The 14,877-nt window shown below is 35.7% G+C and overlaps 1 protein-coding gene across 3 annotated transcripts; it reads left to right on the forward strand.

Moving 5' to 3' along the window:
* Window positions 1-11,390: 11,390 nt before the first annotated feature.
* On the forward strand, window positions 11,391-14,877 carry LOC113344664 (G-type lectin S-receptor-like serine/threonine-protein kinase At1g11300). 3 transcript variants are annotated; one of them, XM_026588594.1, is made up of 8 exons: window positions 11,391-11,642; window positions 11,853-12,791; window positions 12,887-13,006; window positions 13,115-13,302; window positions 13,399-13,609; window positions 13,747-13,984; window positions 14,080-14,230; window positions 14,356-14,876. In XM_026588594.1, the coding sequence occupies exons 1-8, from the start codon at window positions 11,462-11,464 to the stop codon at window positions 14,641-14,643; spliced, it is 2,316 nt and encodes a 771-aa protein (XP_026444379.1). In that variant the 5' UTR covers window positions 11,391-11,461; the 3' UTR covers window positions 14,644-14,876. The 3 variants fall into 3 exon arrangements, with proteins under 3 accessions (XP_026444379.1, XP_026444380.1, XP_026444378.1); XM_026588595.1 differs by having other exon boundaries at window positions 11,856-12,791; XM_026588593.1 differs by having other exon boundaries at window positions 11,391-12,791; window positions 14,356-14,877.

Consider the following 14,877-nt stretch of genomic DNA (forward strand, 5'->3'; position numbering starts at 1 on the left):
ATTGATAAATTGTACACCGGTTGAGATCTCTCTGTATAAGTACTGAAAACTTAATCTGAATCAAAGGGTTATCGTGATTTTTGAATTTAATTCATCATCAGATCTCAGATCACGCTTTTACAAATCGAAATCTCTGATTTCTCTTGATTCAAACTTGACAGCCGCAGCAGCTGCTTATCTCTCACTTGCACTGCAAAAAAATAAATAAACATCAACAATATCAAATCTGCAACCCTGTAGTATAAGGAAATAAAAAGGATAATAATTGATATGAGAAGGAACGGAGAATGAAGGAGATAACAAACCCTGAGAGAGACAAAGACCTAGCTTCCAGAGAATCGTGCCAAATGATTCATTGTTTATCCGAGATTCAATTCACAACTGAAGAACGCAGAAGAAGGGAAGGAGGCAAGGAGTAGAAGAAGAAAAGAGATAGATAAAAAAGAAAGATATCTCTTCATTTAGTTTTAGGGTTTCGCCTTTTATACCTTAATCGTGTGGATGTGATTAATCCTAGATAATCCGACGGACAGGATTATATAAAAATTACTAATTAGTTATTGTGGACGGGTTTACGGGTTGTACCCGCGGTTTCACGGGCCGGGACGGGTTAACCCGTTTATTCACAAGCCGTCATTTCTCTAACCCGAACCCGGCTTGTTTAGAAACCAGCCGAGACGGGTTCGGGTTTTTACGGGTCGGGCATGGGTTAACCCGCGGGTTTCAGCTTGTTTGCCAGCTCTAAGTCAAATGAATCTGCGAAAGCCTATGCAAGTATGTCTAATTTTTTCTTTCTTTCTTTCTTTTAAATTAAATTTTATTTCTCTTGCATGTGGGTTGGACAGACTGTTGTGTAGTGGAAAATGCAATGAGGGGTCAAATGCCCTAAACTTCCCCATCGTCTAACTTCCAAGCATTACAACAATGAAAATATGGTAGATACAAATCAAACTACTTGGCTAATATTGGGCCTGAGCCACATATTGAATGAGATATTGATTTTATATGAATATCCATTCTCCCATACAACACTCAGTGAAATCATGGGAATCAATTTTGATAATAGTATTCAGTTGAATAAGACTTAAATTAAGATGGGAAAATATCATTTGGTCATTTTTTATTTGATCCCAAGTCTGTTTAGTCCTTTCAGAAATCACCTTTTCCATTTGATTCATAATTATTTAAAAATATTTAATGGACCAAAGTACCCTTCCGTGTTAATTCCTACTTTTTTTTTGTAGCAGTTCATTTTGTCTGATAAACTCCGGAGGTCATTCCTTCAAACGAACACCTAATAAAACCTAAAAAATTCCGTTTACTTATTTTTTGTAGCAGTTCATTCTGTCGGACGAACTCCGGAGTTCATTCTTTCAAATGAACACCTAATAAAACCTAAAAAAAAATTGTTTACTTATTTTTGTAGTAGTTCATTCGTCTGATGAACTCCGGAGTTCATTCTTTCAAATGAACACCTAATAAAACAAAACTAAATCACATATGAAAACAAAGTTCATTATGTAAAATGAACACAACACAAAACTTCATTATCATGACAAACAACAGAGTTCATTCTTCCAAATGAACACCTGATAAAATCCTATATGAAAGCATATTTCATTCTTCAAATGAACACCTGTCAAAACCTATAAGAAAACGGAGTTCATTCAACAAAATGAATACCTATAAAAAATCTTACTAATTCAAACCTATAATTGGGTTCATTCTTTTAGACGAACACCTAACAATCCAAGATCTAAAAACAGAGTTCATTCTTTACATGAACACATAAAAAAATCCAAAATAATCAGAGTTCATATTCATCAACACGAGAATTCTTTTTCATCTTCAACAACAGCCGCAGTAATGAGCTTTATCAAAACCATCATCTCCAACAGCAGCAACAACAACGAACTCATAAAATCTTCATCTTCTTCATCATCTTCACCAACTTCAACAACAACAACAACATCAAATCGTCTTCATCATCTTCGTTTCAATCTTCATCTTCTTTGACAAAACATTAACAAACAGAAGCAGAAAAATCGTCATCGTATTCATCAAGACGAACTCTGTTTAAATCGTCCCATAATCTCTACAAAAATCGTCACATCATCTCTGCAAATCTTCATCGTCATCTGCAAATCCTCATCGTCTCTGTTTCTATAAAATTAAAACCCTAAAAAAAATAGAGAGAAAAGTAGATCTGAAAACAGGAAGAGAGAGAAAGTAAATCTGAAAAATAAAGTATCGACTAGGTTTCTTTTCTATATATATGGTCCCAAAACGATATTTTTGTCCCTACAAATTGACAATTATATCATCAATGACGTCACCCTAGCAAACCATAATTTGAACAACTAAACTCTTTCTAATATATTATTTTTAGGACCTATTGGTATTTCCTACATTTAAGATCTTTGTGTATCTGTAGATCTATGTACTCTGTAAGAATATGTCATGTAAAAAATCTAATGCTAGAGAATTTCTTGTTGTCAAATGCTTTCTAACAACAATTTTTTTATTTATGAGATTTGTGTTAAAATGGAATGAAACCACATGATCCTCGATGGTTATGTAACAAATAATAGGAATCAGTTTATGTAGTAATAATCATCTGGAACTAAAGCGATTGTCCTATAATGTGTAAAAATTCTACATGTAATCTGATATTTATGTTATCTGAATGTGCCTGCCCCATCTTTCCTTTGTAGATGCATTTGCAAACATTTAATTTCAAGAATTGGTGTTTGAGCAGTGGAAGTTGTTATTTTAATGATCTACTAATGACTACTTAAAATGTAGACGAATGACACTGTCAATCAATAACTCCATTCTGATTTGGGGTTTATTTTGGCGGAACACCCGATGTTGATTTGATGAATGCGGAAGAAAAAATGAGTCCGGTAAAATTCCGGATCCCTTCAGCAGAAAATCCTGTGCTACATGGCATCATGAACATATTGATTATATACAGAAATTTTCCTTTTGGCATGCAGTGGATATGCAATGCTTGGAAAATTCTCCATACATCCGAAGTCTTTAGTTTGGGTGTCCTAATCCTAGAGATACAATGTGGCAGGAGGAGTAACTCATTCGGAAGAGTGGAATATCCCGAGAGTACTTTACCTATGTGAGCGTAAAGGAAACAACATTATCTCCTTAATCCTAAAACATTAAAATCATTTCTTTTCTTTCCGGAAACGTGTTTTGAGTGTTACTAAGAATCCATCACAGTCTAACCTACAAAGCTACAACTACTTCAATCTAGCTACCCTATTTCTAAATCATAAGACTGCAGGTTGGGTGTGTGCCAGTCCATCTTTTTTCCAATTTGTTTGTAAGCAAAATTCTCCTCATTGTTGCAACAACACGAAAATGATTTTTGAACCGCCGAAATAGCTTCTCGTGCAGCCACCTGCTAATGTGGCAGCCAGGAGCAAAACCAATTCATAGATTTTATTTTCTCCCCCCGGCAGATCAAAATCAAAGAAGTAGCATCATATCTATCTCCGGATTTCCCATTTTTATCAAACAACCTCTATTTTGTTGGTTTCATTGTCGGGGGGTGGGGGGGTGGGGAATTATCGCACAAGGCAAACAAGATGAAGAGTAATCACGTGAGGATAAGAAAGAGTGCAAAAGAACAATTACGCGATGAAGATAATACGAAGACCAACTTCATTAGGGAAGCTCGAAGAACCAAGTGACAGTGCGACAGATAAGAACAGCTTCCAAAAGCCTGGCGTGTGAGACAAACTAAAATAGAGTCAGTCAACTGTGATCATGTACGTGAAATTTGGTTGGCTTCTACCGTGAAAATCATATATATAAGGAGCTAGAAGATATTGTAATAGAGAGAGACCAATTTAGAGAGATAAGTAGAGAGAGAGAAAAGGCACACAAAATATCTCCTTCTTCTTCTCTTCCTTCCTCCACCACCATCACCTAAATTTATGGCTCTACCAAAAACCCATTAATGGAGATTCTAAGTGTAATACTTATGTAATTTCAACACTCATAGTGAAGAACCATGGATGTAGATCACATTGATCCAACCATGTAAAAAAACCTTGTGCATCTTTACATTTTTAACACCTTTACCTTCATTTCCATGTTCAATAAGTTTAGATCTACAAAATATCACAAGGGGTATAGTTGTGGGATTTCCACAACTACATTCATTTGGAAAATTCAATTCTTGATTTCAATAAAACATATTTCAAACTTAAAGCGTTGCATCTGTCTGGTTGGTTTAATCTAATTTCAACTCAAAATGCTGGTTCTCAACAAATTTATTCTCGCATACAATTATATCATTTTTGTCGTAATGACTTATGCTCTCAAAACTATTTCCATTACTTTCATTGAAACGCTGCTCATTCATCAAATGTGCACACTTCTAATATTAAACCAGAGGTGTGCGATCCCTCATTATCCTTGTTTATCTAGATCTTCATCAAGTTTTAGACTATCACTACTTTTAGCTTTTTCATGCCAGTAGCACATGGTCCTCGATTTTGTATCCATGATGGTGATCTTTTGCAAGATCCTCAAGAATACAGAAGCGTTGTTGGATCTCTACAATATCGTATACTTACCGGACCAGGCACTACTTTTGGGGTCAACTATGCTACTCAGTTTATGCACTCTCCTACCACATCCCATATGCTTCTAGTCAAAAGGATCTTGGGCTATCTAAAACATTCACTTGGATCTGGCATCACTCTAAATTCAGGTTTCATCACTTCTCTATCAGACTATTCTGACTCTGACTGGGCAGGCAATACAAGAAAGTCTACTACAGGCTATTGTATGTTTATGGGTAAATCTCTCATCTCTTGGACCTCTAAGAAACAACAATGTCTAAGTATAGCACAGAAGCTGAGCACAGAGCTTTGTCTCTTTAGGCAGCTGAAGTCACGTGGCTCTCTACACTCCTTACTGAACTTCATCTGCCTCCGGCAACACCACTCACCTTCTATTGTGACAATGATGGTTCTCGTGCTCTTGATGCAAATCCAATCTTCCATACTCGTACAAAGCACATTGGTGCTGATTATCACGATGTCAGACACCTTCTTGAAGCAGGACTTGTGAACTTCACTTACATCCCATCTCATCTACAGTTGGGTGACATCTTCACCGTGGATCTCAATCATCCATCCCTTTTTGGTCTTAGAGACAACCTGATGCATTTCACTACTCCTGCATCCGCTTGAGGGGGTTGTATTGGAGAATATCCATTCTCTTTATTTTTATTTTGTTAAGTTATCTTTATTACCTTTATGTTAGGTTTCAGTTATCTTGTAACCTGAGCATCTCCTATAAATGGTTAGCCATTATCTTGTAATGTTTCAAGACAATACAATCTATCTAATCATTTATGTTTCACAATAGTTTATGTGGCAGATAGTTTTGCTAAACACCCAATTTCATGTAACTTGATAAATCAATATTTACCTTTTTTTGCCCAAGAATAAAAATACAATTATTCAATAATTGAGATGACAGTCACCTGCAGTATCATACTATAGACTGCAGACACGATAGACTAACTTTCAACCTCATATGGACTTATCAACTAACGAAGGGATGACTCATGCTGACTCCTTGTCATTTTTCAGGGAAAAAAATTAAGGACATTCTATTTTCAAACTTAATGCTCACGCTTGAAAATTGAAGAAGAGGTGAATGAAGGAGATGAACCAGTCGCCTAGACTCCTAATATGACTGCAATAAGGTATGAATTGAAAAATTCACTCTTTTTTTAAGCATTCGTAAGATTATTCAATTGATTTTGAAGAAATAGGTCTGAAAAAACAGTTTTAGAAACTGGTTACGGCTTGGATTTCTTGCTTTCCCAGACGCAACAAATGTTTACGGTTGGGAATACTAAAAACTACGAGTCATAACATAGTTACTCAAATGGGAATGAGAAATCCTAACCGCAACAAATTGTTTACGGCTAGGTTGTTCCTAGCCGTATCTTCTTATGTGTTTGAAATTCAATTCAGCGGTAGTTTTTACGGCTAGGTTGTTTCTATCTGTAACCTAATGAAACCAAGCCATAAATGATAGTTCCTAGACGTTATATATGTTACGGCTTGGTCGATTGTTCAAAGTCCCATCCGTAGGTGTCGTGATGGTTTTCAAAAGTGGTTGTAATAGTAGTGGTAAAAAGGTTCTTTTCAGACTTGTGAAGAAAACAATTTTTTAGATTTAAAATTAAACAGACAAATAAATTTGTTTCAAAATTTTAGAGAAAAACACCAAGACTTGGATTCCACCATTGACCCATTATTTGATAAATTCTAATAATTAATATTCATGCAATTTTTCTTTTAGAGTGATTCTAATATTATGCCTTTTGTAGATTTTTGAAGTAATAAATGTAAACACCAAGCATGAAACATCAAAAGTCTTAAACTAAGCATGCTCCATCAAAACGAATCACAATTATTGAATAAAAATCAATTTCCCAATATAAATTCTATGCATGTAATCATGTAAAAATACTGCAAATAAATATTTAAAATAGAATTATACCAATTAATGTGGAACAATGGTTTCCTCCGTCGCCTCGGCTAATGGGTATAGCTCCTCATCCCAAAAACATAATCAAAAGATGTATCCATGGCTGAATATATGTTTTTATTGATGAAAAATGGTGTAAAACGAAGTTTGCAACGCTGGGTAAGTGTTACAGCGTCACTGTTACAAAGATAGGTTAATGCCGTTTATAAACGATACATCCCAGTTGCTGTTTAATTGCGACACTTGGCTACTGCGTTAAATACTATTGAAGAACGACGGATTTTAAGCGTCTGTTCTTCGTGTTCATGAAGGTCTTCAATGGCGGCAGCAGCAGCAATATCTCCCGTAACTTCTTCTTCTCGTCTCTCCTGAACTCCAAACTCTCTCCTCAAAAATTTCTCACCCTTCTCTGAAAATAACCCAACTATTTAAAGCTATCAAACTCCCAAAAAATCTCGATTAAATCCGAGAACAATTCCTTTATTCTTCACGTGCATTTGAGAGAGAAATCTCTATTCTGTTGCTTTGTACGCGTGTTCTGGCCAGGTCTTACGCTCCAAACTTCTCTTGAGATTTGAACAAGACTAGGTACACTTTACTCCAGCATAAAACTCTCCCAGAATCTCTTAAAAAATATTTGAAAACTTGAACAGAGAACGCGTGCTCTGTTTGGACTTTGATCTCCTCCCAAGGCTTTTCTAGCCCAAGTTGATCGATAGAAACACACCCATATATCCTGTTTAGCCTCAACAGGCCTATCCCAATTAATTACAGCGATTGAATCGCTTAAAATCTGCTCCAAAATTCGAACCAAAATTATCCAGTGAGCATGCATGAACTTTGCCGCCAAAATTCAATATTTGAATTTTAAAGATGGTGTCCCCCTATCCAATTCAGGGGTACGAATATCAATTTGGGCTGAAATATAATTCATGGGGTGGAAATAACCAAATCTTGGGTGCCTTTAGTAATTTTTTTGGATGTTTTCCGGACTTTTTCGGGGTTCCTCCGGGGTACTTCTGGGGTACTTCCGGTGCACTTCTGGGGGTACTTCCGGTACACTGTCAACGGACTCCAAACACCGCATTTTTAACCAATTTCGCCGCAAAACCTTATTTTTCCAAAAACACCTACAAATAAATAAAACACCAAAATAAGTACAAAAATGGGTAGTAACACAATATACAATTGGGCTATATTAGACACATAAATGCATCTATCATGTCATGGCTAAGTTATTTCTAGCCGTTTCTTCTTTTGTGTTTGATAAACCAAGCCATAAATTTTATTTCCTAGCCGCTACTTGGGTTACGTTTTGATCGTTGTAAATTTTTTTGCGTCTGGGAGTGTAAATTTGTCCCTGATGTTGTTCTTTGTTACGGCTTGGTTGTGTCCAGAGTTCCCAACCGTATTTACTTATTTGCTTTTATTTTTTGGTCTTGTTTGTATCGATTTGAACACCGTTATGTATAATTTGATATGTAACTAACTTTGAAAAGAGGGATCACAAGAAGTAACACCTTGTAATGTCCCGACTCCGTAACTTCGTCACACAACCATTGGGTGCAAATGCAAGTATATGCAAATGGATTTTTCACTGGTGCAGGAAATGAAGGTTGAGGAGCCATCGGTGGAGGAAGTGAAGGTGGAAGGAAATGTGGAGTTTTCACTGGTGGAAGAAGTGAAGTCAGAGTTTCCACTAGTGGAGGAAGTGAAGGTGGATCTGCCACTGGTGGAGGAAGTACAATGGTGGTTGTTGAACAACCAAATCTAGAGATTCAAGACAAAAACTTGGCCGAAACAAGTGTCATTGCTGCTTATTGATAAGGGTAAAGTCATAGCGGTCGAGGAGGAGAAGAAGGAGAAGAAAAGTATCCACCAAAAGTCTCACCAAGAAAAATCGTTGATGCTATGGAGTTTTTACCTTTCAAAAAGAATGAGAGACTTTGGGGTGAGCCAACAAATCTATCCGTCTTGTTTGGTTACTGGTCATGATGGGATGCTAGGGTTTGTGCCATAAAGGTAATAAATCAAATTTAACATATGTTATTTTAATTTTATTATGGGTTGTTAATTGCACAACTCAATTTTTTTTATTGTTTGTAGTTTCCCGATAAAACGGTCCCTAAACTGAAACATCAACAAGGAAATTTTTGACCGTTGGATAAATAGCATTAAGATGTGGTAGCCTTAGTAAAAGCTTTGGGGTTATGGTTTGAAATCGAGGCTTTGCAGAAGACCTATGATGTTGTAACTGTTTGTGGGTTTTAAGAAAAATTTTGGCCGAAAATCATGACTTTTGTTACTTCTTTACATCCAATGAAGACATTCTTGGATGTTCCATTACAAGTACTACGTACTATTCGGTTTTGTGCGAGGTTCAGTTTTGTACTTGATTAGGGTCGAAGGAAGTAGCTACAAGTGATCAAATCAGAGATGCAATGAAAAATAAAATTAGCAAGGAGCGAATTGGTGAGGAAACTAGTCTCATCATGTCTGAGCTTATCCTCTGCCATACCGATGTGTTCCTTGAGTAGCTTTTACATGATAATCTTACACAAATTAAACAAAAACAAAAATTTAAGTTAGACTACCTCATTTTGTATTTATATCCTTAACCTACTACTTAAGACATTAAACTCACTGGAAACATTCATCACACTTCAAAAACCTAGAATTAGCAAGCAATTGACAGAAAAAAATAGAAATCTTCTACGCGTTTCGTCAAACAGTCTACATGTCTTCTTACGATTTTGACATTCAATCAAAATTACAACTAACGGAACACATAAAAAAATGGATGAAATCAACATACCTAACCTCTGTATTAGTGTATCTATTTCGTTAGAATTCATTAAAGAAGTTAGAATTCATTAAAGTGGGTTTAGCAGCACATTTCACAATTCGGAGGAATTACAAATTTCGGGATTTAATGCAAATCCATGGTATGTTCGGTAATTCAATCAAATACTAGATAATACTGGCCGGGCCTCACGGGTTTGATCAGGCTATATGTCATAGGGCTTTGCAAGATGACCCCAATTCAAAATTGGAAATCTCTATCATCAAACAGAACCTCTCCTTCTCCATCTCTCTCTCAGCATATCTGCTATGTGATTGAAATGAAGTTTTCGCTCTGCAAAATCGGTAAATGAATTACGTGTTCTTGAACGAGATATTGGTCTCCGGTGATACTAGATTCCCCGCCAGAATACTAAAATTTTCAATTTGAGGATGTGACAACCAGCAAAACTATTCTGGTCGGGCGGAGAGAAATACGAACTGGAGTCTGGTTACTAATCTCAAGAATTAACCTAGGATTTGCAGTCTCAGATTTGTTATTTGGTCGTAGATCAAAATTAACATCGATATCACTGACTTGACAAACAATAAATATATTAATCAATGATAAAATAACAAGATAAATAAATTTACATATCAAAATGAAATAGGAGACGATATACGTGGTTCGGTCGATTCGACCTATGTCCACGAAAAAATCCTTAAGAATTCGATTGTATTAATCTTAAGAGCTTGATCATTCTTGGATAGTTTTCTATTTACACTACACTTTGTATTTATAGTGTTGACAAGATATAAAAGATACTGTAGAATTGAATGTGAATAATTATCTATAAATATAAAATATTAGAAATTAATAACATAATATTTTTAGATTTATTCTCCTAATGATTATATCTTCACTTTACATTTACTACACGGTCACTTAACTTTCTACTACTCATCTTCACAATCAACTCGGTTCAGTGCACGAGTATGGACGAACATAATATTCCAATAGATTTGATGTGTGCTAAATTTTTTCAATTTGTTTGCAAGCAAAATCCTCATTGTTGGAAGAAGCAAAGTAATGAAGAATTGAAAACAAATGAAGGAATGTTATATCAAGGTATGTGTCTATTTCCTTGTCCCACCAAAGATTTAATTTTGATTATTTTGCAAAACCACGAGAAAAATGATGAATGAATTTCTGAGATAATGGGAAGAAAAAAAAAAACCTTATTCTAATTGATTTCATTTTGATTATTCAGGGTTTGCCTGATTACTATTTGTGTAAAGTTAGATTAACTCAGTTTAAAATCACTGTAAACATTCTTCCTATCAAACATTAAGATTAAACTAAGATGCTTCTGAGACACTCATTCAAATGCGCAGATGATCTTATCTGAGTCAGAACTGGTGTCTACTTTTTTGGAAAAGGTAAAACTGGTGAATATTAGACTATGAAATGTCCCATCCACAAAATGAAGGGTACAACAAGGCAACTGCACTAGGCAGTATCATCTTGACCATGTGTGTCTATTTATTTGTCCCGTCAAAGACTTGTTTTTCTTTCATTTTGATTATTCTTCATTGAATCATCAACTTTAGTCAACCATGCACAACCACAAAAATATTACTGATGACTAACATTGAAAAAAAAAGTGCTTATTCTAATACGGTGGAACACCAATATGTTGATTTCAAGGAATAAGGCAAATACCAATTTGGGTCTGTTATTAAATCACAATGACAGAACCTTGGATTTGGGCTCTGGAACTTGGTTTGTGCCAGCGCCTGCTCAGTTTTTTAATTTGTTTGTAGCTTGTAGGCGGAATCCTAGCTCATTTTTGAAGGATGCAAATAATCAAAGCAAAGAATAAATGAAAACAAATTAATAAGTTGGTAAATAAAGCCAACTGCATACACTAGGGCGGTGCATGTATATGTCTATTTCTTTGTCCCACCCAAGACTTGATTTTCTTTCATTTTGATTTATCTTCATTGAAATGCACACAACCACAATAAAAATGATGGATGACTTACATTTTATTGAGTCAATGCGGAAAAAAGTAATAAAAAAAAATGCTTACTCTAATTTCTTTCATTTTGATTAATCTGGGTTTGCCTTTGTGTAAAAAAGATGGATAGAATAAGAAAATATTCATGGGTTTTTCTTTGTGTTCTACTTAATGGTTTTGTCATGTGCAGTATACCCCATCATACAATTGCAGAGGATACAATCCCTGTAGGTGAATCTCTATCTGGAAATCAAAAAATTGTATCAAGGGGTGGAAGATTTGAATTGGGCTTCTTCAAACCAGGTAAACACTCTCAGAATCACTATATAGGTATTTGGTATAAATTCTCAGTTCAAACTATCGTTTGGGTGGCTAACAGAGATGCACCAATTCTTGATCCATTTGCTTCAATGTTTAAAATATTAAATGGGGACTTAGTTTTACTTAATAATTTAAGTCAAATGCCAATTTGGTCTACTTATTTAGTTTCAAATACTCTGAATGCAAATGAAGTAGTTCTTGGTGATGATGGAAATCTGGTTTTAAGAGATGGGTCGAATCCGACGGTTGTCATTTGGCAGAGTTTTGATTATCCAACTGATACTTGGTTACCTGGTGGAAAACTTGGGTTCAGTAAAAAAACTAATCAAAGTCAGAAACTTACATCATGGAGAAGTCGAGAAGATCCAGCCACAGGACTTTACAGCATAGTAGCAGATCCGGGACAAAATGGAAATAGTCAGTATCATACATATTGGAACAACTCTAAACCATACTGGAATAGTGGGAAGTGGGATGAAAAATCAAAAACTTTTCTTTTGGTTCCTGAGATGAGATTAAATTTTATTTTCAATTATAGTTATATTTCAAATGTAAATGAGAGTTATTTTACTTATTCAGTTTACAACAACTCTATTATTTCAAGATTTGTTATAGATTTTACTGGCCAAATCAATCAACTTAGATGGTCAGAGAGAACGAAAAAAGAGTGGAATTTGTTTTGGTCTAAACCCGAACAACCATGTGACGTTTATGGTATTTGTGGACCTTTTGGAAATTGTAACCAGGATACAGGAAATTGTGAATGTTTGCCGGGTTTCGTCTCTCAGTCTTCTGCAGATTGGAGTCTCAGAGATTCAACTGGAGGCTGTGTTAGGGAAACACCTTTGAAATGTGGGAACAAAGATATGTTTTTACCAATCCCAACATTAAATTTACCAGATAACCCTCAGTCTTCGGATAGGAATAGCTCAGAAGAATGCAAATCAGCTTGTGAGGATACATGTACTTGCAGTGGTTACACATTTGACCGTCAATGTCAATTGTGGGATGGAGATATAAAGAATTTCAAGTTTTTCAACCAATTTCCATCATCTCGCAAACAAGTTACGTTTTATCTCAGAAAAGCAGCTACGGATGTTCGCAGCCCCGACCCCCGCTCTACTACTGGAGGTTAGTAATATGTTATGAGAAGAAGATATATACCATCAATATAGACAATTCTCACTACCAGAGGGGGTTCCTTACTACAGTTTAAAAATTTTCAGGCAGAAAGATGCAGGCAATAGGTCGGAAGATTATCATACCTGTTTGCGTTTTGGTGGCAGCTATCATGGGCGTCTTAGGATACATTTATCTGTTTAAGAAAAATAAGGCCAACAAGAGAGGTAAATATACCTTTTCCTTTATTTTGGGAAGGATTACATTTATCTGTAATGTTGTTTGAAAGGTATAAATTTTATCTCCACTTTCTTCCTTTATTCATGAATTCTCAGGAAGATTGAAAGGTATCCAAGAGGTGTTGACTAATCTCTTCAAATCCAACACTCCAAATACAAGCATGTTTGATGATCGAGAAACACAGGAATTGCGAATATTCAACCTTGCCTGTTTAGTAATCGCTACAAATAACTTCTGCTTGAAAAATAAATTGGGAGAAGGAGGTTTTGGGCCAGTCTATAAGGTAAGCTGTGCTTGATTCCTTATATCACTGTTGATCAAATTATAACACAGTCTAAATCACTGAATCCTTAAATGTGCGATGGAGGACGGATTTTAGGGAAAATTGCAGAACGAGCAAGAAATAGCAGTGAAAAGACTGTCTACAAACTCTAGACAGGGTATTGAAGAGTTCAAGAACGAGGTTGAATTGATTTCCAAACTTCAACACCGTAACCTTGTGAAACTGTTGGGTTGTTGCGTTGAAGGAGAAGAAAACATGTTAGTTTACGAGTATATGCCAAAGCGAAGCCTGGACGCATTTTTATTTGGTTTGTTTCCTTTCTACTTTTCTATATGCAGACTTGCATGGTGACGTATTCTAAAAATTTCATTCCACTTAGTTCTAAAATTTATCACAAATCAAATTCTGACGCTGCTAATTCAAGGATACCTGTGCTGATGGCAGATCCAAGGAAGAAAGTACATCTAGATTGGGACACACGCTTTAATATTATTGGAGGAATTGCGCGGGGCCTTCTTTACCTTCACCGCGATTCTCGCTTAAGAGTTATTCATAGAGACCTGAAGGTCGGTAACATTTTATTGGATGATAACATGACCCCGAAAATTTCAGATTTTGGAATGGCACGGATATTTGGTGCCGACCAAATTATAGCTAACACTAACAGGGTTGTTGGTACATTGTAAGCTCCATATTTCCTTAACCGTGCTCTTACATTTCAATAACTCACCTTAGTTATCTATGTGATGTATAACGTGTCTTCACAATCAAATGCAGCGGTTACATGTCTCCGGAGTATATAATGGGAGGCATATTTTCGGAAAAGTCGGATGTGTTTAGTTTCGGAGTGTTAATACTAGAAATTGTGAGTAGTAAGAGAAATAACAGCTTTTACAATCCTGAACAACCTCTAAACCTCCTACTTTATGTAAGTATCTATATCCATCAACTATTCAAAACATTGTTTTTCTTTTTACTTGGTCAATTTTATTATTGATGTGTTATGAATTAATGAGAATTAATAGCTTAAATAATTTGATTTTTGTGTTTCAGACTTGGAGACTTTGGAATGAAGGCAAATGGACGGAAGTTGTGGATGAGGCTTTGGGTTATTTGTATTCTCCATTAGAAGTGATAAAATGCATACATATTGGTCTCTTATGTGTTCAAAATAGAGCAATAGATAGGCCAACCATGGCTGAAGTCGATCTCATGCTTAGTAGTGAAACTGATCGTCCAGCTCCGGAAGAACCTCCGTATAATTTACCAGCATCATCAGATAAGCTTGGTTTTCACTGCTCAAATAACAATGTCACTTTAACTGCTGTTGTGGGTCGATAGGATATTTTAAAAATTGACAGATATCCCTTATACGGTGGAATACGTTTTAAACTATAAGGTACTGAAAATATTTGAATCCATACATTGACATCTGGAGTTGTTAGATCCCACATTGAGAGAGCATTATTCAACAGATGAAGTTCTGAAGTGCATCCAAACTGTATTATTGTGACTTTTGTCTATTGCAGAACCTTTAAAACAATCTGCACCTTCATTGCTAAACCCTATACCAAA

The sequence above is a fragment of the Papaver somniferum genome, unplaced genomic scaffold (assembly GCF_003573695.1).
Source record: "Papaver somniferum cultivar HN1 unplaced genomic scaffold, ASM357369v1 unplaced-scaffold_79, whole genome shotgun sequence".
In the NCBI taxonomy this organism is placed as follows: Eukaryota; Viridiplantae; Streptophyta; class Magnoliopsida; order Ranunculales; family Papaveraceae; genus Papaver; species Papaver somniferum.